Source organism: Mustela nigripes, chromosome 10 (genome assembly GCF_022355385.1).
Source record: "Mustela nigripes isolate SB6536 chromosome 10, MUSNIG.SB6536, whole genome shotgun sequence".
NCBI classification, from domain to species: Eukaryota; Metazoa; Chordata; class Mammalia; order Carnivora; family Mustelidae; genus Mustela; species Mustela nigripes.
Window position 1 is genome coordinate 9,480,426 of NC_081566.1, and position 24,883 is coordinate 9,505,308.

The following is a 24,883-nucleotide window of genomic DNA, read 5'->3' on the forward strand; positions in this document are numbered from 1 at the left end:
ACAGACCCTGTGCTGGGCCAGAAAACAAGTTTCAACAAATTTAAAAAGATGGAGATCATACATAAAGTATATTCTCTGTCTGCAACAAAATTAGAAATAAGAGAAATCAGAAAAATCATCCAATATTTAGAAATTTAAACATTTCTCAATAACTCATAGGTCAAACAGAAATCACAAAAACAATATCAAGTATTTTCTACTGAATGGAAATAAACATACAAAATGTCAATATTTGTGCAATGTAGCTAAGGCAGTGTGCAGCTTTAAATGCTCACATAAAAAAAAGAATGGTCTGAAGTCAATGATCTAGTAAGCTTCTAAAGAGGTTAGAAAAAGTGAGTAAAACATGTCAGTCCAGAACAGTTTACTTCAAAGAAGTTATTTTCTTGCATTACTGAGGCTACGCACAGACTTCCAGCCTCTGACTGTTATCTGGAGGGACGGATACTTAAAAACTTTGATGGGCTACTCTTTTTTCGCTGTTTTTTAAATACAAGCAGGCTTCATGTCCAGGGTGGAGCCCAATGTGGGACCTGAGCTGAGGTCAAGAGTCAGACCCTTCACAGACCGAGCCACCCAGGTGTCCCTACTGGTGCTGCTCTTAAATGGGGGTCAAGGCTAAAACCAGAGTAGCCACTGCCTCAGGGGACACCCGTACTTAATTACAACAGAAGAGTTTATATCAGTCCAATCTCTCTACCCAGGTTATTGTCTCGATAATTAAATATTCCATCACCTCAGATAGGAGAGTAATAGGGAAACAAACTTCAAATTTGTTAGTGGGGCTGAAATTACCTTGGGAATCCAGTTTGCTCTAACTAATCATGGAGGAGAAGGCTACTCTGAATAAAGCCTGGACCATTGAAAAAGCTGCATTATTACATTTAAGACACAAAGAGTTCACTCATTAATTTGCCAGAGAGCAGACCTGCTTTTACATAATTAATGTGCAAATAAATATTTTGATGCGGTGTATTTTATAGCAGAATTAGAGATGTCTTGTGAAATACTGCTTTTATGACTCATTTGGTTAGCTAATTCTTTCTTCAGAAATTGGTAAAATTGGGGCTAGTTAAGGACTAGGTTCCACAGAAGACCAAAAAAGAAAAAAGGAAAAAATTACTAAGATTTCATGTATTTGGAGCCCAATATATAGTCCATGCTATTTAGTATTCACTAGAATTAAAGAAAAACTGGCTACTAAATGCTACCATATGACAAGTTTCTGACAATAAAACAGTTAAATGCGTTATGTGCCTCTTACCAATATGAGCTCTGTCAGATATGATAAGCCTTTTTTCCCAGCCTTCCAGACCTAGAGAGGAGAAAAAAGATACAGCGTATTAAACACTTTGTATAATATCTCGTTTCTTTAGAAATACAATGTTTAAAAGTGTTTTTCACAGAAGTCATCACTTACACATCTTGTCTTCCATATAGGAAACATGTTAAATACGAATTTTCTCACCTGTCATTCATTCTATCTACACTCATTCACTTATTCTGTCTTTTCAAATATTTTATTCTAAACAGCTCCAAATGTAAGCCAACCAAATCCACATAAAATACTTCAAAGAATCCAAAAGCAAGTGGGAGGAAAAGGTCATTATTGTTAGAGGCAGGGGAGGGGTAATTAGCTGCAGAGCAGGAGGAGAATTTCAAGAAATGGGTTAATTTGGGGACCAGCACCCTTTCCCAAAAGACAATTATAAATAGGTGGGATTAAATGAAATAATAAAATGTTCTAATTCCTCCAAAGCACTATCAACCACCGACCTTACTACAACGACTTACAACATAATATACACATCTCCCCGTTTAGCTGTGAATGCCTGAGAGCAGGGACCATGAATGTTCAGAGCATGGGGCCTATCATCCCATAACTGTTCAAAGAACTACTGCTGAATGAATAAATGGATCCAAATGGATATGTTTCTTTAAAGACAGTGCCTTAGTGAGCTACATGCATTCTAAGAATAAGCTGTGAGGCTCTAAACATTTTCAAAGCTAGTATCTAGATAGTAAAACTTCACTGTTAATTTTGATAATATCCAAAGATGTGTCTCGAAAAGAATTCCTTATCAAGAGGAAGTGCTAAAAGTGAAACGGGAATCTCAAGCCTCCTCCTCTATTGCTATTTCTGACATGTGAGTACGTTTTCTAAAGTTAGCTTCAGGCCTATTATAAAGAAAATATTACAAAGAGAGTAAAGCAGATTCAGCTGGTAAGACAGGCCAAAAGGAAAAAGAAAGGAGGGCAAAATTTTTAAAAGGGGATTTAGGAGAACAGAGGGCAACCTGGGAACCAGCTGACCAAATTCAAAAGTAGCCAACACCGAAGTAAAAAATGCAGAGGACAGCAGAGATGGTAGGAGGGCAGACAGGATTCCGTGCGGGCAGAGTTATTGCTACGAACACTTGAGGTTGGGTTGTTGCTTTTGAACCTGAACAATGACCTTTCACAACATAATGAGTCTGAGTATTTTAAATAGGAGCCAAGCTAAAGGGAAACAATGCTTTTCCTCAACTGCGTATTATTTGCATGACCAAATTCCCCACGAAACCCTAGCAAGGCAGCCAAAGTGAATGTAAACAGCCTTCCAAAGACCCAAAAGAGATTACTAGGAAGGGCAGGAAATGAAGCCTTAAAACACATTTTTTTTTTTTGAGGAGTCGGAAGTCAATACCTGTCCTAGAAGAAGCATTTCCTTCATTTGGAAGGAGGGAGGTAAACACCCCCTTTTATCCCTGGGCTCCATAACCAACACAAACAAGACTGACTGATTCGGTGTGCAAAGGGGACCTCACTGGTTTCCTGACTCAGGAAGTTAATGTTTGGTTTGGGAGATGGGGACACAGACTTGAGCACAAATAACAAAAAGAACTCGGGAATCTCTGAGTCTCACCGCCGGTGGAGAGTAACCCCAGCAGCCTACAGACACTCTGCGGATGACCCAGGTGTGAAAAGTCCAGGCTTACACAATGACCGTATTATGTGTGTCTTTTGTTGGAAATACTGATTAAAATGAATACAATTTAACTGAAAAAGCTGCCCCACAGCTTTAACCAGCAATTTTAAAGTACAAGACCAAATGTTAACTTTGTCTGACATGAGATCCCAGTGCAATTTCCAAAAAACAAACTAGTCCCTAGGCAAAGTGCTCATTCTCTCCATACCTTTTCCCTTTTGGACATTTTTCTCTGCTTCCTCAAATAATCCGGGAAGATGAATTACCACACCATTTCCTAAAGAAAAGCAAACAAATCCCAACCTTAAATATCTATACTTATAATACAGACATTTACGATAACCCTCCCCTAGAATGAATAGTGTAAAAATGAAGACTTTGACAAATGGGACATCTGATCAAGGGAGTTACCACAGAAATGATTCCAGTTTTAAACAGTAGTGTAATGTAAATACATAATACATAGAATATAAAACACTAATATTACATTCAGTATAATTTGAAATTTCTTTAAAACAAAGTAAAACTGATCTTTTGAAAGAACCAAGTTGCGTCGTTCTAGGCAAATGGAACAAAGTTACAGCAGACACTAAATCAAGGCCTTTCAAATTAGGGAATCATATCCTATTACTGATGAAAAAGTTAATTTAGTGGGTTAAAAGTGATTAGCATTTTTAAAGATTAAAAACTAGACGACTGCAGATTGCATCATGTTATAAGGGTTCAGAATCGATCCACAAAACACCCCTTTTATTGCTCACTGAGCATCAGTGTTTGGAAAGCTAACCTGATGATCTAGTTTATAAAATTAAGATTGCCAATGACAGTTAAACACAAATTACTCCAAAAAGAATTAGCGTTAAAAGACAGAGTTGTAAAATAGCCAGTAAGGTATATTCCAGAAGGTACCAAGGTGAAGACTAACAAGGGATCAATGCATCATTTGAGTAGTGAGAGATGAACTCAGCTCAGATAATGAAAAATGAACACAATTATCAACTGAGGGAAGGGGGGAACACAAGTGGTTCGGTTCATACACTTACCAATGAATGCAGTAACATTTGGGTTAATTATTCCACTGGGCAAAAGATGAAAATCATATTCCACGGAATCTACAACAACTGTATGGCCGGCATTATTTCCTCCCTGAAAGTACAAGACGGGAAAATTGAACCTGACCATAAATATGACGAGTAACGTATCTCCAAAGCGAATTAATCATTTCTTCCTAAAATATCAATATAACTTAAGAAAACCCAAGTATGTATCTCCCACAAATACATATTCTTCAGAGGCTTCACGTTATTTTGGCTACCCTCTCTTCTTTCCCCATCACAGTACCCTGGAGTGGTTTCTTTTCTGACAGGAACTACGAAACTGGGGAATTCAGGTTTCTGGAATTCTGTATGACAGACATACACCCTCTTAAAAGAAAAAAATGTGAAAAAAGTACAGGGAACAATATTTTGTTCTTGGCACTCTCTAGGACATGGATAATATTTTATCTAAATGTAGAAAAGTCCCTAAATTAGGGGCACCTGGGTGGCTCAGTGGATTGGGCCTCTGCCTTCGGCTCAGGTCATGATCTCAGGGTTCTGGATGGAGCCCTGCATGGGGCTCTGTGCTCGGAGGGGAGCCTGCTTCCCCCTCTTTCTCTGCCTGCCTCTCTGCCTACTTGTGATCTCTGTCAAATAAATAAATAAAATCTAAAAAAAGAAAAGAAAAATCCCTAAATTAGAAAAGACGAATCTAACCAGTTACCCTAAGTCGATGTAAACATTTACGTAATTCCCATTGTACTCAGAGTATCAAGCAGCTCTGTGACCTGAAATTTGTATTTATCAGCTGGGAAATTTCCCAAGGAACTTTCTCAAATATTAGCTACCCCGAGACTCTAATTTTTTTAATTTATGAGTCAATCCTGTGAGTCTGTTTGGTACCAATCCCTGAATCCACTCATTTCTGGATAAAATATTATACTGGGTCAAGGTATCCCTAAGCGGAGAAACATACTATAAACCCACAGTGAAACTTCCTGAAGCTCAGGCCTAAAATGGTCAAGAAGAAGCAAGATATGAAGTTGGGTTCTAAAAATCAGGTGCACAGCAGATGGATCAAGTGACCAGATAATTTTTCTATTTTTAAGTTTAAAAAACACAGAAGAAAAACCAACCGATTATATGCCTAAACTTCTACACTTTGACAGTCACAAAAAGTTTAAAGCAAACAAACTAGGAATATATTTGCAACAAATAAAAACCTTAACATCCTGGCTGGACTTTAAAAAAATTCCAATCGAAATTACGTCCCTTGAGAATGTTTGGTTTAACTTTATCCCATGGCTATTTTTGACAAGATGAATGTTATTTATTTTTTACCAAATCAACACCAACCAGGAATCCCCCCCCCCCAAAAAGCCAGAAAACAGGTCCTGCAAAGGAAAAAAAAAATCATCTAAAAAGTAAATGCCTATTTAGACTGTGTTTCGCATAGATACAAGGCAAAGAATTCCTCACTTAGAGACTAGTGTATGACAGGTGTGAAGAAGACTGCAGTGGGGACCTGAAGTCTGGAAAACAATGGGGGGATGGCAAGCAATACCTCCTTGCCCGACACACCAACAGGATCAGTGACTATTTCCTTCCTATTTATTTTTTAATACGAAATATCTGCATATAATACAGAAGGCACAGACGGGACACACAGTGACGTCTGCCTCATGCTCCTTCCTCACCCACCCTACCCGGCTCCAGGCCAGCCAGCTGCCACCAGTTTTTGCTGTCCTTCCCGAGGGAATTCTGCATAAGCGAACAGGTATTTGCATGTTGTTTTATTCCACACATACAAGTGGCAGCAAACTACATACTCCTGGGCAGCTTGTTTTTATTAAGCAGATCTGGGCACACATTCCTCACCCTGCAGCCAAAGCATCTCCTCCTTTTTAACAGCGACACTGTCCTGCTACTCATAAGGACACGGAATTTATTTACCTGGTCCCACCAAAGAGGCAGCCCGGTTGTTTGCAACCTTTTGTCGTTATAAACAATGTCACAGTACACTTCCTGGTGCACACTTTATTATTACTTCACACGTGTGCAAGCTTATCACCAATTCTGATAGACTCCCAAGATAAAAATAACTCAGGACAATTCTTACTTGTTTTGTTGGTGGTGGCGGTGATTTTTAAGATTTTATTTATCTCACAGAGACAGAGATCACAAGTAGGCAGAGAGGCAGGCAGAGAGGGGAAGGAAAGCAGGCTCCCTGCTGAGACCCTGCGATCATGACCTGAGCTGAAGGCAGAGGCTTTAACCCACTGAGCCCCCCACGCGCCCCCTTGGTTTTCAAAGAGTATCTTTTACTCTATCCCTCCTACCAATATTGGCCTTTTTATCAGGACTTTTTATGATTTAGCAAACCTCCCACAAACTTCAGGAAAAATCTTTTCAGAATATGAAGCTCATTAAAATTTCTTGAGATCCTATGAAGATGCTAAATTCTAAATTGTTGTAAATCACTAAATCTCATAAATTTTTACTAAATTGCTAAAGCATTAGTAATTTTCCACAAAAAAACCCAGTCAAGATTATTTCAGCAAAATCATTTTATTGTTTTATTTTTTGTTATTTTATTGTTTCCATCATTTGCTTAAGATTAAAAAAAAAAAAAAAAAAAAAACCACACCATAACTTTTGAGAAGACCTTTGAAGTAAGTCTCCCTAATTTACACAAAATTATTTTTATAGAGATACCAACATATATCTTTTGCTGAAACTATTATTAACTCAGTGGTGCCCAATTATGATCTTATTGTGTAACAAAACCCTACTTTGATAACATTTTACCGAGATAGGCAGCACTGGTGGCAGTAACCATAATAAAGACATGTTTCTTTCTGTGACGCAGGTGGTTGTGAACTGAGTCATTGTGACAGATGATGTTAGGGGGATAAACTGCCTTAATCTGTAAATTCTTCCAAGTTTACAGGTGGTGGTTTGGGCTAGAAAAGTTCACTGCAAAAGGCTTGAATCACTTTACTGAACTGCTGAGCTCACTCCAACATTAACCCACCCCTTCAATAACCAATGTCCTATAAGGCTTACTATCTGATTAAAATCTCATTTAAATTCTATTTTGTTGAGCAAGAAAATATGGTTAAATATACCCAGAATAACGCTAGATTATCCTATTAAGGAGCTAGGGAAGAAAAATGTAAGTGTGCTTCTTAATATAGCTGGTCATTAGTGCCCTAAGGGGAAATGGGGGTATGACAGCTTCTAATCTTAAAACACACAACCTGTAGAAAAAAGATTCTCAAGGTGAAAAAAAAAAAAAAAAAAAGATTCTCAAGGTGAACGGAGAAGGAGCTACTAAGGAGATTCTTACAAGGCAATCTATACATGAATTAAGTTTAGGATACAGCCATGTTTTACAAAATGCAAAGGACGAAGCTTCAAATTTGAAGTGTCTATTTAGATACTAACATAAAATATTTATATTCTATACGTGGAATATACAAAATTCACCTTGGGAGCTCAGGCATTTGTCTCCGAACATAGATTATACTGGTCCAAGGAGAGGTCACATGCGTTAGCAAACAGCAAAACAAGGTTTCGACAGGAACACCGTTGCCAACCACCGCCTCACCCACCCACCCAAGCCTTCCAGCGAATTACAAGGGCAGAGTCTGAACCACTGGTTCCACATTCGTGATCACCCTGCCTCTCCCATGAGCAACTCTATGAGCGGGTGCCAGAGTAAGCAGCAAGAACGCATATATTTAATCAGGATTAATAATTCTTGTAAGTAGCACTGGGGAGGCCAGATAACTATATAAATGTTCAGACAAAATAATTTCTTGCCTACTTTTAAGAGGAACATACCATTTGCTTTTCAATGCAAAATTTCTGCAAGACAAACTTGATAAATTATCCCTAATTTATATAGTACTAATCATGTGTTCAGGTTATCAGTTAATATAACTACCTCGTTCTGTTTTCTAAATACCCATAACTCATGATCCCAGTCACTCATGTAGCATTTAACACTTAATTATCAAAGTTGTATGTTTTATATTATGTAACTAAAAACACAGAATATTGTGGACTAGCAATTAATGTTGTTTTCCAGATCAATCAGATCAAAAGAGAAAGGTTTTTAACTATTCAAAATTTTTAATATTTTTATTTGAAATATAACTTCTCAAACCCCAAGAAACAAAAGACCAGCATGAACCCAAAGTGACCATATTACATGGCAACTTTCTTTAAAGAAAAACACAAGTTTATAATATCTTACTGATGACCAAATACCAAGAATAAATACAAATTCATTGTATTAAAGAATACAAAAATACAAAGAATACAAAAATACAAAAAAAAATAAAAAAATACAAAAAAAAAAAAAATCCCAATCACATCTCACGAATCACAAAACATCCCCTAATTTGGTATTTATTTTACTCATTTTCTTTGACTATTACTGTTACATCAGGATTAAATGTAAAAAAAAATTATTAAATAAGCTTTTTAATGACCAAGAAAAAAATGTCCCCATTGACAAATTAGAAGATGATGATGGGGTGAAAAAAGAAAAAAAAAAAAAGAAGGAACTAAAATTCTATGTTCTCAAAGCTTAAAAAAAAAAAAAGTCAAAGTTTCTGGTGTATACTTTTTCATTTTTTTAAACCACTACTGAGATAGTTCATTTTCATTGTTTTATAGTTAAAATAATAAAAACCTATTTAAATTCCAAACATTCCTCCCTCAAGAAAAACCCTAGGTCAAACAGTTAAGACTATTAGCAGACAATTCACAAATAATAACCCAAAACTGATATCTCCTCCTTCCGTATTTTCCTATCTGAAATTAACTCTAGTTCAGCCATACCTTTTGTGCGTTCGGTCCCATTTCTTTCCCTTCCTTCCTCCTAAACCCCTTATTTTGCAAATCATAGTAATCATTCCCTCTGGCCACAGTAATTGATCCAGACCTGGAAACTTGATCTAACCTAAGCCAGAGACAAGCTCCTCCCCTCTAGGAATTTGATTTTGAGAGCAAGGAAGGCAGTTAGTTTAGGGACACCCTGCATTGAGCGGCGGGGGCGGGGAGGCTGCCAGTTCTGGCTGCTGAGATCCCAGGAGCTGCCTTTACCTAAGGCCGCTCTGAGGACTGACCACCCAGCTCCTGCCTCAAACAAATCCCCATTTTGCTTAAGATGGTCTTTCTCCATTGCCTGCAAATAAAAGAATCCAAATGATTCACAACACAAACTAACTGCGACATAATATGTATACAGCTGGCTCTCTAAAGTTCACGTCTTGGCCTGGTGATAAACTGAATATAAAAAATTATTAACTTCCAAATCTTAATAGTTATGTAGTTCAGAACAAAACTCTCAAACAGTACAGGGATGATATAATGGTATTTAGTTATTTTGTAACTGTTCTCAGCTATGTACTTAGCAATTTGGTTTTAAGCTTAAGAAAGGTCGTTTTCTTTCCATGGCTTGAGGAACCTCTGGTTCTGAGGGAACCAGAAGCTGTCAAGCTGAACTCTAGAATTAAAGTTTGGATCAGGAAATGCTGATATGTGCAAGTTTCTAATTGAGAAGCTCCAAGGTCCAGGGGAGATTAAAAAAAAGAAGAAGAAGAAGAAGAAGAAGAAGAAGAAGAAAGAAAGAAAGAAAAGAAAGAAAGAAAGAAAGAAAAGTTTGGAAGGGAATGAATTGACATTGGTCTGCAAAAGTAACTACTTAGAAAAAACCCAACAACAAAAAAAGTGACTCATGCTTGTTAACTCAAGTTTGCTATTAGGTCTTCCTTTACTGCAAACTATGCTGTCTGCCCCGCCCCAATTTCCTGCTGTGATCCAGGAGTTAAAGACGCGTCCACAGCCTCCTGCAGGGTTACAAACTCCGACAATGGCATCTCTGCCAGCAACGGTAGAGGCCCAAGAGTCCAGGGCTAACAATCTCATGCACACGGCTGGGAGGCATTTCTCAGGCCACTCAGGCCTCTAAAATGGTCTATGTGTCTTCTCTTTGTCCTTTCTGCTCTGAATACATGAACACTCTATTATAATGACGGAGCTCTAAGTGAACATCTGTCAAGAACAGTGAGTGCTCTGGATTACAGCAGAGAGCCGCAATGCCTCGGACCCCACGCCTCAGAACTATTCCAGCCACCAAAACAAGGGTCCCCAATTCTGGCCTAGAGTCTTCAAGCATCTTAGAAACCTAACAATCTTTTGAGACAATGCTTATTACCTGTGCTGATTTCTTGGTAAAGAGCGGTGTCTGTTTTTCTAGGTGAAACATTTCACTATTCACCAAAACTAAAACACTTGTTAATCCACAGCAATAAAGTAATCATAAACAAGGAAGTCTGTTCTTCTTCTTTTTTTTTTTTTAAGATTTTATTTATTCATCTGAGAGAGCCAGAGAGAGACAGAACAAGCAGCAGGGAGTGGAGAGGGGGCCTGCAGCAGGCCAGGGAGTCGGAGGACCCTCAGGACTGAGCCAAAGGCAGATTTTCAACCGACTGAGCCACCCGAGTGCCCCAAGGTTGACTATACTTTATGAAAAGTTGTGTAACCGCAATTAGCTTGTGATTTCAAAGTAGCACAGGTTAAGTTACCACCAGTAAGCTGAACAATTAATCTATTCAACAGTAACCAGATACACTAGATAGGAAGAGAAAACATATACAGGGTATCTGAATTTCTTTTTTGCAAAGACATCCAAGCATACTTCTCAGTTATCTTTTAAGGCTTTAAGATACCCACTTTACATTATTACAGTTCACTTCCAGTTTCATACACAGATAAATACACATGACGAAAAGCTTTGTGGACGTTTTTAGGTCCAAATCAAGAAGCTTTTAGACTCTAGGTACCTAAATCTAATATACACACTTACTAAACCAGGGTCCCAGAAGGGAAGATCATACATGCAACCAAAAAATGCATAAACCAAAGATGTGTGATGCAGTTCTTTGTAAATGCGTGATTAAAAACTCACCTAATCATTATATTTATAAAAACATTTTCTTAAAAACACACTGAAATTAAACAGCAGATTTCAAGTAAAAAAAAAAAATTCTCATAAATAAAATGTTTCCTTTAAAAAGGTTTTAAAAAGCTTAATACCAAAAAAACCCATTTTTAAAAGACAAAATCCCATTTTTAAAAGAATTCTATTATACTGAATTAAATATAATTAAAAGTTCAATGCAAAGAACCAACCCATATTGGAGCCAAAGTAGCCCTGGGAACGGTCTACTATTTACTCTTCTCAGTTGCTGTTTGCCAGGCAAACTAAATACCTCAAAGTCCCTTTTTCCACTGGTAAAATATTCTAAATAGTTACCAAGCTTCACTTATTGGTATGTAGCTCATCGACAGGGATCTTTAGTGTCAAAATATAACAGTTCCCCAAAAGATAATAGAGTTAAATTTGTATCCAGTTATAGTAAACTATTACCTATTTTTCAATTTACCATTTCACCCTAGATTTGTTCTGGGCAACAGTCTGTTCTAAAGATAACTTAAACTTAAAATTACCCAACTAACTGATCGGTCCCACCAAAATTAAAGGAAAAAAAAATTGACCAGATACCACTGAGATGACGTCATTATTTAAAAATTTACGCCTCAAAAGTAGAGAAAATATATTTTTTAAATAATTATAGATCACCTATACTTTTATATACTACTGTACCATTACATGCAAATGAGAGGATTTATAGATCATGTATATCAATAGAATAGGCTTAAATAGTGAACAACTTGGGACATCCTCATTCAACTTTCAGATCTACTACCCTCAGCAGGCAAAAACTATTTACTAGAATTACACGGCATTCGGCATTCGACTATGCTAAGGAAATACACACAGATACAAATATCAGTTATCTATTTTCAGGCAGATACAAGAGATAAGACTTTAGTATAATCTACTAAAGCCTTTGAACACAATGGCACAATATAGTAAGTATTACTTAAAATACCAAGTAACAAGTATTAATTCAATAAATGCTGGGGATTCCACCTTAAAATCATGCCATCACTCAGTTAACTTGTCCAAGGAGATGTTAAAATAGTCTACAAGAAAGGGTTAAGCTTCTGGTTTCAAAAAAATTTCTAGAGGTGATCCAGTCACCTAATAAGTATTTGTGGAGTATTTACTTCCTCTCTGCCTCACAGAGCACTTGATGCTATGGAAAAAGACAACAACAAAGAATTAAGTCCTCTTTTTGAGAAAACTTCTAGCAGGGAAAACAAAGAAATCCAAGAAAGCAAGATTTAACCAAGTACACCACACATTGGTATACAATTCTGTACTTGGGAAATACTATGAACCCAAACAAACAAAAACAAAAAACAAAAACAACTCATAGTCAGGGGCACAGAAAACAGCAATTATTTTAAACCTGGAAGAATGACTTACCTTAAACCCTAATTCTCTACCATCTTCCAAATTACAGGAAGTGATCTGGGAGGTAATTTTAGCTGTAGAAAGTCAAGGCATTACATAACACTTTAGTTATCCCTTTTAAGTTATCTCTCAGTTTTTCTGATTATTCCAAGGAGAAAGTCTCAGTTTGCTGCTGTTAAGTCTTTTACACTTTTCTTTCTTTCTTTTTGGACTTAGCTGGTTTCAGAGCCTTCTGTGAATGCCAGCATCTAACCACAAGTTAACGTTTTTTTCATTGTATTTACTACACAGCAAGCTTTTTATATATATAACAAGTGACAGAATAGACTTTCCCTTTATAATTAATTTCAGCTAATATTTTCTCTTTATATTACTTTAAATCCTTGCGGGGGGAGGGGGGAACACCAAGAAATGAAATACTGTTCTGGCTATTCCCAATCACAGGCAACTTCCAAGACTACCATGTTTGCTTTCCAGGTGAACACTAAGTAAGCCCTCGCTTAAGAAGCAGTAGAAAGTGCAACAGTTAAAATCTCTGTAGTTTCTACTCAACAAAATAAAATAAACTATAACAGTTTACTTTGGAGGATCTGGCGGGGAGGGGGAGACAGCAAGAGGCCTCCTAACAGACCTACTTTTAAGCTGCCAGAAAGGGGCTTTCCTCTGCCCATACCTTAACTCTTTGAAAAACCTGTACCAGTATCCTTCTCCACCCGACCTTGGCAATACTTGCTTATGTAGCAGTCATCCAGTAGACTGTAAGCTACTTGTGGGCACAATCCTTGCATTTTAAACTTCTTAATTCTGGGGCCAAGCAGTTCCGTAAGACTATCACCTGTAGATCCTCATTATGTGATTGCTGGATAAATGAACTAGGCCTAGAGTCCTATACTTCTTTGTCTTGAAAGACATCAGTTTAAAATTAAGATGTTTCTAGTGATTGTCCTTTGATGCAAGTTCTATACACATATTTATGGGTCTAGAGAATTTACCAAATTATAAATAACTGCATAAAAATCCTGAATTTGAAATATAGACCTTAAGTGCACCGATGATGAAAATGCCACTATCTTTGCATCTACTCTTTCCAAAAGGCATTTGATATATTAAAATATCCATTTAAGTACAATGTCAGTTTTTCTTTTAAAAACTTTATTTTGGAAAAAATTTCTTATGATTCTGTTGTTAAACTATGGATACATTATACGTATACCACCGCTCAAGAAACAATGTGTATAAAATTTGAGTTTGGGGCATAAATATGACCAAAAACACATATTAAACTCCAACAAAGTAACTGTTTTCAGTAATACACAAAATTTAAATGATCAAACAAGGCAATTCAAGCTTAAAATATCTTCTCAAATGTTGACTTACCCCAGAGTTCTACACACACTAAGAATTTCAACATTCAGTAGTTTTCCGTTTTATAAGCCAGGAGAACTTCATTAAGAAGTCAGCTTACTAGAGCTGGCCAATTAATATAAAGTGAATCAAAGTGAATCATAAGAGATACGCTTCAATCTATTCATTCTGTGTCTACTTTCATTAACAAAACTAGTAAGAATCCTTCTAATGATGAGTTCTTAAAGGGCACCAGCATATGAAGATTTTAGAATTATATAAAGTTTGCAGGAAGTTGAAGTTTACAGGAGAGGAAAGTCTGCCTAACAGGTTTGCTCTAACGTTCCTCCTCTATCTTGAGTTAACAGTTTAAAGCCAAACTTGGCTCCTTCTCAATGACTTCTCTCTAGGCTTCCCAAGGGCATCAGATGAGATTGGTCCATGACCTTCTTCAAGAGGACATGCATGATAACATTGTAACATCTTCTCCAATCTACAAACTAATTCCACTATTTTTCAAAGAAACATTACAATTGAGAATCTTTTAGAATAAATGCTACTGACCGTTACATTTCCCAAACCTTCTTACAATCCATAATGTAATTCAGACTAAGTATTAATATTTCCAGAAAAGGAAGAGCTCCGGAACGACATGGAAGGGGACAAACAGGCCCAGTCTCTCTCCCTTTTTACCCAACAAGAGTTAGGTATTCTCCTACTTCTTTCCCTACAGCATGGCCAGATCTGATTTTAAGACAAAAGCGGGGTGAAAATTGACTTGCAGAGCAATTCCTTAGGCAATGTTGGGCAGGACTTCAATGGAAACAAGCTTAGAAGTAAGATACGAAGTCATGTAAGTATGTCTCCAGAGAGGTGGAGGGATAGAGATCCAAAGGTGGGGAGAGGTGGTGGGGTGGTAATACTAGGAGGCAACACCTATTTCAGCTAAAAAATGGGCAGGGAGTTTCTGCATGCCAAAAAAAAAAAAAAAAAAAAAGACAAATCAGAATCTCTGTATTTAGCTTTTTCTGTGAGTGTGATTACCTTTGTTCCTGCGTGCTCAGAATGATAATCAGTTTCAGGTGAATAGCCTTCAATCCAGCGGGCCTACTAACTTGTTAGAACATATACAGCATGGCATCCTCATTGTGCCATGTTCATGAAGAAACCCTGTCGCGAGGTAAACAGCAGCTCGTTTCAGACATATTACAATTTGTTTTGAAAGTGGTTATTGCTCAACTAGTTCGAATTTTGAAATTGGTAATAGTTATCTAAGAGCCTTTACAAAAGCGTAGCCTAGAGGCTGCTTCAAAAGCAAGCGACAAATAGGAAGAAAGCTTACACTGAAAACCACGTGTCTCCCGGTAGGAAGTACATTACCAATCCATTTCCCGAAAGTTCACTTTCCATGTGAGCGTAACAATGTAAATATTTCTAAACACCAGATCTGACATCCACGTATTTACTTGCCTCACTCGCAAGAGCTGGGATTCTCTCCTCTGGGACCGACGAGTAAAAATCATCTACCCTTAATATCAATACGCGGAATACGGAGTCGAAAACCCGGGCCATTAACCGTCCAAAGGCGGGGATGGGTTCTCATGTCAACAAAGTGGACCGGAGGCGGCAAAGGTCTGAACACCGGGGGCCTGCAGGTGGGGGATGGCGAGAGGCTTTTCGGGCGCGTCGGAACAATCCAGTCCCACTTGGTCTCGCTGGGTGGGTGGGCGATTGGGGGGAGGAGGGGGCTCGCGGCCGCGAGGGGTCTCCGCCCGGAGTCGGGAGCAGGCCTCTGGCGGCAGCTCCTCCAACTCAGACCGTATCCCACCCCCACCCCGGCCCCAAGCTCGGGGCTGGGCACTGGCCCCCAGACGGAAAACTGCTACTCCCCGGGCATCGCGCATCTCTCGGGGACTCCGGGTCCACCCTGGTTTCCTCCAGCGCCACCGCAACCCTCAGCCCAGGACCTCAGGTCAGGGGTCTCCGACCTCCCGCCATTTCTCCACGTCGCCGCAGCTCCGAGCGGGAGAGAACCTCAAGGTGACACCTTCTTTGGGACGATGGAGCCAGGTTCCGCGCCCGCGCCCTCGGGCCCGGCTGCCCGTCACAGCCCGGTCGCCTCACCTGGCAGCGGCACACGATGTCGGCGTCCTGCGCCAGCAGATCCACCACCTTCCCTTTGCCTTCGTCGCCCCACTGCGCGCCCAGCACCACCGTCACCCGGTTCCCCCCGGGCCGCGCCCCGGGGCGGCCACAGTCGCCGTTGGGCAGGGAGGATGCCGCCGGGTTGGTCTCGGCGAACGCCATGGCTCCAGTGACGCGAGGAGAGCCCGAAAGAGACGCGGGCGACGACGAGTGCGCGAACTGAACCGCTCTGCGGCCGCCAGCCACATGCGGAGGAAGAAGGAGCCAGAGGCCGGCCCCGCCCCCGCCCCCGCCCCCGCCGGGCCGCCACCCTCCAGCCAGGCCCCGCCCCGCTCTCCGCCACAGCCCACTCAAGGGGCGACCATGACTGCCCCGCGCAGGCCGGCAGCCGCAGCACCGCCCGCAGGAAGAGGCCCCGGTGGCGGCAACCGCCGCCACCCGGGACCGAGGCCACGCCCCTTCCGCAGCCCGGCGCGCCACCCCAGAGCGAGCCCCGCGAGCGGAAGGGGGCCGGGGCGGGGCCTCCAGCGCGCGTCGCCTCGACGCCCCGCCTACCTGCCCTTCTCCCGCTTTTCAAACCGGAGAGGCGCGGAGGTGCGCGCCCGAGCGTCGCACTACAACTCCCGGCATGCAACGCCCTGGGCCGAGGCGACGTTTTCTGGTGCCATGCTGGTTGTCGTCTCCAGCTCACCCTCTCTGAAGGCGTTTTCAAATTATGTTTTGACGACTTGTTTTTATTAAGGGTAGGGGTACTGTGTGCCAAGCACAAAGGGTGGTGCCAAACTACAAATGGGATGGAGTGGAAACGTACAGATTTAGAACTGGGAACGAAAGGTCTACAAGTAAGAACAGAGGGGGGACGGGGGTCGAAAAGGGTGTATTCCAAAGTGGAGCAATAGAGGACCCTGGAACCGAAAATCTGAACTGAAAACTATTACACATTAGTAATAGAGGCTCAGAGGGGGAGGAAGGCAACAGTGATGTATCGTTTGTGCCAAATCCTGGGATGCACTTTGCGCTTTTCAATCCCACAACCATGTAAGTAGTACTACCTTACCCTTATTTTACGGGACTTAAAAGTGGGAATATCCGAGTCACATTAAATCCAGTGTCTCCTGCATATACATCATACGCACACAGTCACGCTCTCTAACGAACCTCGCGCGTACTGTAGTATGACACCGGTTTTACTCCATGCTTCGTTGTCGGTGACCATGGAGGACCCACTACAAACTACGCAGGTCCTGGGCCCTGAGGACGTAAAGAGGAGCAAAGATAGAGTCGCAGCACTCAAGGACTCCGATTGTTCGGCCCACCCACAAATAAACAGATAAATTATAACAGTATGTGACGGGTTTGGTATTTGTTTATTTTGGCTTCACCACAAGATTACAGACCCCTTCCTAAACCAGAGAGCGGTCCTATTTCTTTGTACCCAAGTGCGCCAGGTGGGTTGGACCTCGGGAGGCGCTCAGTAAGCAAGCACCCGTTACTGCTCGCGTCCGGTGAACTTAACCATTTACGGAAACCTCACCTGGAAAAGCACGAACCAGACTACGTTGTTTGTTATCGCAGTACTGATACACGGTCACAACGAAAATTTTGGGCTAAGATACCGCAACTTAAAAGCTTCACCCTCGTTCAGCCAGGGATTTTCCGAAGTGGTTTTGCTGTCTCATTCCAAAACAGCACGGTTTCTGCCTTTCCTCAAGACGGGTTTATATTTTCGACTCTGACCGACTGCGACGTTCCTGGGAAGCCAGGTAGCGGCGCGCGCTGGCACGCATGCGCACACGCAGTCGCCTTCGCGGGCGGGGACAGCCCGCCCCGCCCCGCCCCGGGGCGCGCGGACCCCCAGCGCCTCCTCCGCGGGTCCGGCGGCGCCCCCCGAGAGCGCGCGCGAGGCCGGGACGGACGCGGCCGGGGCGGTTGGGCGGAGGCTGTCCGGGCGCCATGTCAGCCCAGGGAGTGGCGGTGCTGCTGCCGTGGCTGAGCTGCTGCGGCTGGGCCGTGTGGAGGTAGACAGACGCCAGGGGCGCCCCGCAGCACCGGGCGGGGGTCGCCCCTGGGGCCCCGCCCCCGCCCCCGGGGACCACCACCCGGAGCCCCGGCTCCCGGCGCCCCTCCCGAGAGTTTCGGCGGGGTGAGGGCGGAGAATGAAGAGCAGTGTTAGGGCTCTGCTCCTCCAGGGTCTGGGTAACTTCGTGGGACCACTGAGCCCCCAGACTCCTTTTCTGCCGCGGCAACCCTGTGTTGCCGGAGAGGAGCAAATGAGAGCCCCAAAGTCGCCCCTGGGGACTTCTCAAGGCTAACTAGGTAGTTGACGGTCTCCGTGAGGCGGGTGTAGGGGTGGTTGGTGAAAAGTGCTTTATCCGGCGTAAGCACTGTGCGGATGGAAGGGTTGTGATTCCCGCAGAAGGACGGAGAGTTGAGTCAGACCTGATTTAGGGAGGGAAAGCTTTCCAAGTCCCGAGAAATCCTCGGTGCAAGTGTGATTTTTGTTCAGTGTTCAGTAACTGCTGGACTGGGAAGTGTATCAAAATATTTTAAGATTTTCAACGGGTTAACATACAGATAATTAACCCGAAAAATAATATTGTGAACATTCCATTCAATGGAGGTCCTGCTATGACTAACTAGTACTCTCTAACATTATGATGTAAAAATTCCGACAATCCATTAAACTATAACAGCGATTTCAGAGGGCAGGGATCCAGGGCGCCTCATTGGACGATGGAGGGGGCATGGAAGAGAGTCCGAGTAGCCTTCGAAAGGGTCAGTGAAGTGGTGAGAAAAAGGAAAAAGACAGCATTCTCACAGAACTTTGTAAGCTTCTGTTTTCTCCTCTATAAAGTGAAGAAAATAAAACCTGTCTCATGGGATTCTTGTGAGGCTCGAATGCGAAAATACATTGAACTCCCATCACGTGCCTGGCAAACATTGGATATGGATAAGGGATATTAAGGATGGCCTGTAAATTCGGGACTTCAAAAACTTTATACTGTACACCAGAGGTCACCAAACTTCCTGTAAGGGCCAGGTAGTAAATACTTCAGGCTTTTCAGCTGATAACAATCTGTGTGTTAACCACCCAACTCTGCCATGTGCACCACAACAGTAGTAAACCAATGGATGTGGCCCGTGGGTCAATGAAAATTTATTTACAAAAAAGGTGGAATTTGACCTTGGCTTGCCAACCCCAGGTCTAGCTTCGTAACTGAAGAGAATGCTAAATTTCTTTCCCTTCCCTAAATTTTCAATGAGAGTTTAAAGATTTATTTATTTATTTATTTGACAGACAGAGATCACAAGTAGGCAGAGAGGCAGGCAGAGAGAGAGAGAGGAGGAAGCAGGCTCCCCGCTGAGCAGAGAGCCTGATGTGGGACTCGATCCCAGGACCCTGAGATCATGACCTGAGCCGAAGGCAGCGGCTTAACCCACTGAGCCACCCAGGTGCCCCTCAATGAGAGTTTAATGAAGACAAAGATATTATTGTTTGTTATGGTAGTCACAGGCTCCTTGAATTTTTATATCTTAATAAGGTGTTCTTTTAAAGGACAAAATTTCATGTAATGGTTTTTTATTGTTAGCTTTTTGGGGGGAGAGGATGGAGAATTCAAGGTAAATGTCTTTAAATAATTCTTTCTTCCCAATGTCTAAGAGACATTTACCTAAATTTTCTCCTAAGAATATTGTTTTAACATTTCTTATCCCAATGGAGTTGCCTTTCTTCAATGATCTAAGATAGGACTGTGATTAGTTCTTTCTCCTTATGAATCCAGATCCATTTTCCAGCTCTATTTATTGAACATCACCTCTGTCCTATACAAAATTTCCCTACCTACTTATGTCTACTTCTGGGCTTACTATAGAATCCCTCTTATTTGGAGAAGAAATTATTTTTAATGTTTGTATTTGCCCTTTTTCCTCCACAGGTATTCCACTAACAGCCCAAACTATCTCATTTTTAGTACCAGAAGTACTGTAAGTGTATATATTTTTTTCAAACTATAGTTTATTTATATTTATATCTATATAATTTATATTTATTTTTATATAATATAACTTATATTATTTATATAATTATAAATATATTTATAAGAATAAATATATTATTTATTAGATATTTATTTATACTATTATTTTCTGCCTTAAAGCAGTATTTTATACTCAGTTGTATAGCACAGTTATACATTGTCTCATTTATCATCCCAAGATAAACCCCCTTGCCAATAAATGTCCTTAAATATATATGTAGCAGATATAAGTGGTACGGTTTTGAGTTTTTTGTGATGTAATATTGACAGATAGGGTGGCCATACACTATATTGTGTAAACTGTTGAAAATGAAAGATAGTGCTATTAATATTTACGCTGGGACAACAGATATGGATCGCAACTGCCTTGACAAACTGGGATGAATGGTCACTGAAGCCGTAGATTTCATTCTCTACATTACTTTTTTTTTCAATACTTTGTTTACTTCATTTCTTCTTAATGCTGCCTGCCACACACTAGTATGTATGTGATTTATTTTATTTGTACAGCGCTCCCCACCCCCCAGTGATGGACACATGGCTTTCTATCTCCACAAACAACACTGTGATGAATGCCCTTTTACATGTTTTATGGGTCTGCGCAATAATTTTTCAACTATAGTTGCTGGGACATAGAGCGAACACCTGACTGACTAAATTCTCCATGATTGTTCTTGAATGGCAGTTGGAGTTAATACTTTCACCTAGTGCACATCTTCACCAAAGTTTGATATTACTGAATTTTCTTTTCTTTTTTTTAAACCAATTTTGTTACTATGTATAATCGTTTATTGCTGTTGTTATTTTCAACTCTCTGGTGACGTGTGGTTTTGAGCATCTCTTCCCATATTTATGCAGTCTTCTCTGGAAGGTCATACCTTTTGTCCATTTTCTATTTAATTTTGTGCCCTTTTCTTGTTAATTTACTGAGTGCTGTATCCCTTCCACCCTCTATATTAATTAAATGTTGGTTTTAAATGTTTCATTTTCTTCTCTCTCATCTACTCATCTAACCATTAATGTTGTCTGTGGATATTTTATTTTTTAAGAGAAAGTTCACTTTTGTTGAGCCAAACCACCCCCCCTACATACACATATACCCACACACATGCTTTTTGACCTCATACTTTCTACTTTTTTAGAGTCTTATGAAAAATCTTTTCCTGCCCAGAGTTATGAAGATATTTATCCTATCTATTCATTTATATGCATTATATCTTGACCTTTCAAATATAGGTTATAAATCCATCTGGAATCCACTTGTATATAATCTAGAGTATGCATTCATATTATTTTCTTCACATAATGAACCACCACCTATTAAACAACTTAGTGTTTTTCTATTATTTTTCTGGCATTATCTTTTTTTCCATATATAGTTGTATCGATTTCTGAGCTCTCTTCTTTCCTATGGGTAGAGTTGACTGATCCTCTCTTGTTTCATGTAGCTGCATTGCTACCTACTCTTCCTTTGAATTAACAAATTATAATATATGCATCATTTTACCCTAGATAAGCAATTAGATTGTTTCTGTTTTTAGTCTTTTTAGTCTGCTGTGATTAGTGGAGTACTAGACATGGTAGCCTACTATCAACATTTTTATGCCCATCTTCTGCTTTATGTATATATATATATATACGTTTCTGCTAGGAGTAGAATTGGTTAGTCGTATTATGGGTATTATGCACGTGTTCAGCTGTAGTCAATAGTGCCAAAAGATTCTATAAAATAATTGTATCAGTTTACACTTACATTCTATGTTTATATATATCATTGTATTTACACTATTCAGAATCAGACAGAGGAATCTATATAAAACTATGTTTTCTTTTACAATGTCATTTGTTTTTAAATTCATTGCTATCCATTTCTTATTAAAGCTGTACTTACCAGTTAAATTGTTGTTATTTGTAGTTAGTTTATTTAATATCATTTATTTATGTATTTCATCTTTGTTTCTTGAACAGTTTTGTTGTATAATTGACCATTTTATTAATCATTTTAAAAATCTCCTTTTTTCTAAGTAATCTCTACACCTAACATGGGGCTCAAATATACAACCCTGAGATCAAGAGTCGCATGCTCCATCAACTGAGCCAGCCAGGCACCCCCTAAAAGTCTTTTTTGATCTCTGCTGTTCCTTTATCATTTTTCCGGAGGTGACAGAAATGTGTCATGTATAATTGATAATTAGTAAACAAAACAATGGAGTTATGTCATTACAGAAATGAAAATTGGGAGCGAGAGTCTGATTTTCAACAAAGGAAGTAGACAAAATGTAAGCGAGTAGATGGTAAAACCGTGGCTTTGCAGGTTGCTTACAGGTGATATTCAAAGAAAGAAAGAAAATATTGAATGTACAGAAGATACTTTAGGGATTAAATAGTTCATAAATCTTAATGGAAAGCATTTTAAAATAAGTTTTTCTACCTATTTGCTTTTCCTGGAGCTTTGGCATGAGGCCCAGGATTCGGATTTGACACACCATCCAGGAACCTATGAAGGTGCTCTCAGGTAACATAAACTGGTGGAGGCCATCTCTGTACTTTCCCTCTGCCTCACTACAGCTTGCCAGTATCTCCCAGAAAGGAACTTATGCATTTGTCTAGAGCCTGGTGCTGCCCACGGGATACCTCCAGAATGCCTGGCTCTGGTGACCATTGCTTACACTTGTAGTCCCATAGGACTGTATTTATTTGTTTACTTTAAAAGCTGCTGCTTGAGTGTTTAGCTTCCAGCCACCATGAATCTAGGTGCTGGCTGAGATCCTCCCTTTGGAACAATGACTGGACTTGGCACATCCTCATATACTGGGAGTTATTAAAAACAAAATAGACTGCTTGGAAAATCACAAAGTTTGGAAAGAGCAAAGAGCTAGGGCAAGGTTAAATGATAAGACTCATCTTTTACACAAGACCACTCCTCCAAGACTAAGAGATGTGGTTATTTTATTTAATGTGTAACAATGTACACAAGAGAGTCAAGGAAATAGAAACAGAGGAGTATGTTCCAAACAAGAGACTTAGATAAAAGCTCAAACAAAAACCTCAATGAAATGGAGATAAATAATTTACCTAAAAAAGAGTTCAAAGTAAGGGTCATAAAGATGCTCACAGAACTCAGGAGAAGAATGGATGAATATGGTAAGAGCTTCAACCAAGAGATACAAAATATAAGAAGATACCAAATGGAAGTCACAGAACTGAAGGACACAGTAACTGAACTGGAAAGTACACAGGGTTCAACGTCAGACTAGACCAGGAAAGGATTTGTGAACGTGAAGACAGAGCAGTGGAATTCACCTAAACAGAGCAGTAAAAAGAAAAAAGAATGCAGAAAAAACTAAACATATTTTAAGGCATTTATAGAAGAACATCAAATGGACTAACATTTACATTATAGGGTCCCAAAAGGAGAAGAGTGAAAGGAGCAGAAAAATTTGTAAGAAATACTGAAAACTTCCCTAACCTGGGAAAGGAAACAGACATCTAGATCCAGGAAGCCCAGAGAGTTCCAAATAAGAAGAACCCAAATTATTTAAATTATAATTTAAATGTCAAAAGTTAAGCACAGGGATGCCTGGGTGGCTCAGTTGGTTGAGCGCCTGCCTTCAGCTGAGGTCATGATCCCAGGGTCCTGGGATCAAGTCCCACATGGGCTCCTTGCTCAGCAGGGAGCATGCTTCTCCCTTTGCCTCTGCCTGCCACTCTGTCTGCCTGTGCTCACTCCCTCTGACACATAAATAAATAAAATATTTTTTTTTTAAAAAAAGTTAAGCACATGGAGGTTTCTTAAAAAGCAGCAATGCCATAATTCATCAGTTGAAAAAAAAAAGCGCTATCTGCAAAGTGAAGCACAATAACATGAGGTATGACTCTACTTATTGCCATTTTGTTAACTGTATTCTGGCTGGTCTGTAATTTTCTATGTGTTTTTCTTCTTCTCTGCTCTCTTCCTTTGTGATTTGATGACTTTCTTTTGTGGTATGCTTAGATTCTTTATCTTTTTTGTATCCACTCTAAGTTTTTGCTTTGTGGTTATTGTGAGGCTTACATACAAAAAATTGTAACAAGTCTATTTTCAGTAGATAATAACTTGTTTGATCACAGTCTAAAGCTCTAAACTTTTACTCACCCTTTGCACATTTTTTTAAAAGATTTTATTTATTCATTTGCCACAGAGAGAGATCACAAGTAGGCAGAGAGACAGGCAGAGAGAGAGGCGGAAGCAGGCTCACTGCTGAGCAGAGATCCTGATGTGGGGCTTGATCCCAGGACCCTGAGATCATAGACCTGAGCCAAAGGCAGAGGCTTAACCCACTGATCCACCCAGGTGCCCTTGCACATTGTTTTTAATGTCACATTTTATACCTTTTTTTATTTTATGCATCCTTTAACAAATTATTAAAGTTATATTTTTACTTTGGTCTCTTAACCATCACACTAGTTTTATAACTAATTAACCAATCATTACCTTTATTATATATCTTTTAAGAGAAATTTATTATTTCATGTTTTCTTATTACTAATTAGCACCCACCTAACTTTTTTTTCAGCATGAAGTCACTTTTGAATTTCTTGTAAGGCCATTTTAGTGATGATAAACTCCTTTAGCTTTTGTTAATCTGGAAAATTCTATTTCTTCTTCAATTCTGTAGGAAAGCTTTGCTGCACAGAGTATTCTTATATGGAAGTTTTTTCTTTCAGCACTTTGAATATCTTGTGCCACTCCTTTCCGGCCTGCAATATTTCTGCTGAAAAATCTACTGGATAGCCAATGCCTGAAAAAACAAATTGAGAGAGAAATCAAACAATAACTTGACACAAATGAAAATGGAAACACAGCATACCTCAATGAAATATTAGCAAACTGCATACAACAATATACTAAACAATCAGGTGGGCTTTATTTGGGAGTGCAAGGTTGGTTCAGTATCTGTAAATCAATCAGCAT

General features: G+C 40.0%; 2 protein-coding genes across 3 annotated transcripts in view; one reads left to right on the plus strand and one right to left on the minus strand.

Moving 5' to 3' along the window:
* The window catches only part of ADSS2 (adenylosuccinate synthase 2), a 35,206-nt gene extending 18,848 nt beyond the window's left edge, over positions 1-16,358 (minus strand). The window contains exons 1-4 of one of the 2 annotated variants that reach the window (XM_059412538.1): positions 15,872-16,358; positions 4,012-4,114; positions 3,177-3,245; positions 1,265-1,315 (exon numbers count right to left, since the gene is read on the minus strand). In XM_059412538.1, the coding sequence (XP_059268521.1) occupies positions 1,265-1,315; positions 3,177-3,245; positions 4,012-4,114; positions 15,872-16,054 (406 nt within the window). In that variant the 5' untranslated portion in view covers positions 16,055-16,358. Of the gene's footprint in view, positions 1-1,264; positions 1,316-3,176; positions 3,246-4,011; positions 4,115-8,856; positions 8,938-15,871 lie in introns of those variants that run through there. The other variant, XM_059412537.1, reaches the window with a different exon arrangement.
* Positions 16,359-17,788: 1,430 nt separating this feature from the next.
* CATSPERE (catsper channel auxiliary subunit epsilon) overlaps positions 17,789-24,883 on the plus strand; it is a 146,329-nt gene continuing 139,234 nt past the window's right edge. The window contains exons 1-2 of the mRNA XM_059414005.1: positions 17,789-17,910; positions 19,828-19,876. Coding sequence (XP_059269988.1) covers positions 17,846-17,910; positions 19,828-19,876 — 114 coding nt within the window. The 5' untranslated portion in view covers positions 17,789-17,845. The remainder of the gene's footprint in view (positions 17,911-19,827; positions 19,877-24,883) is intronic.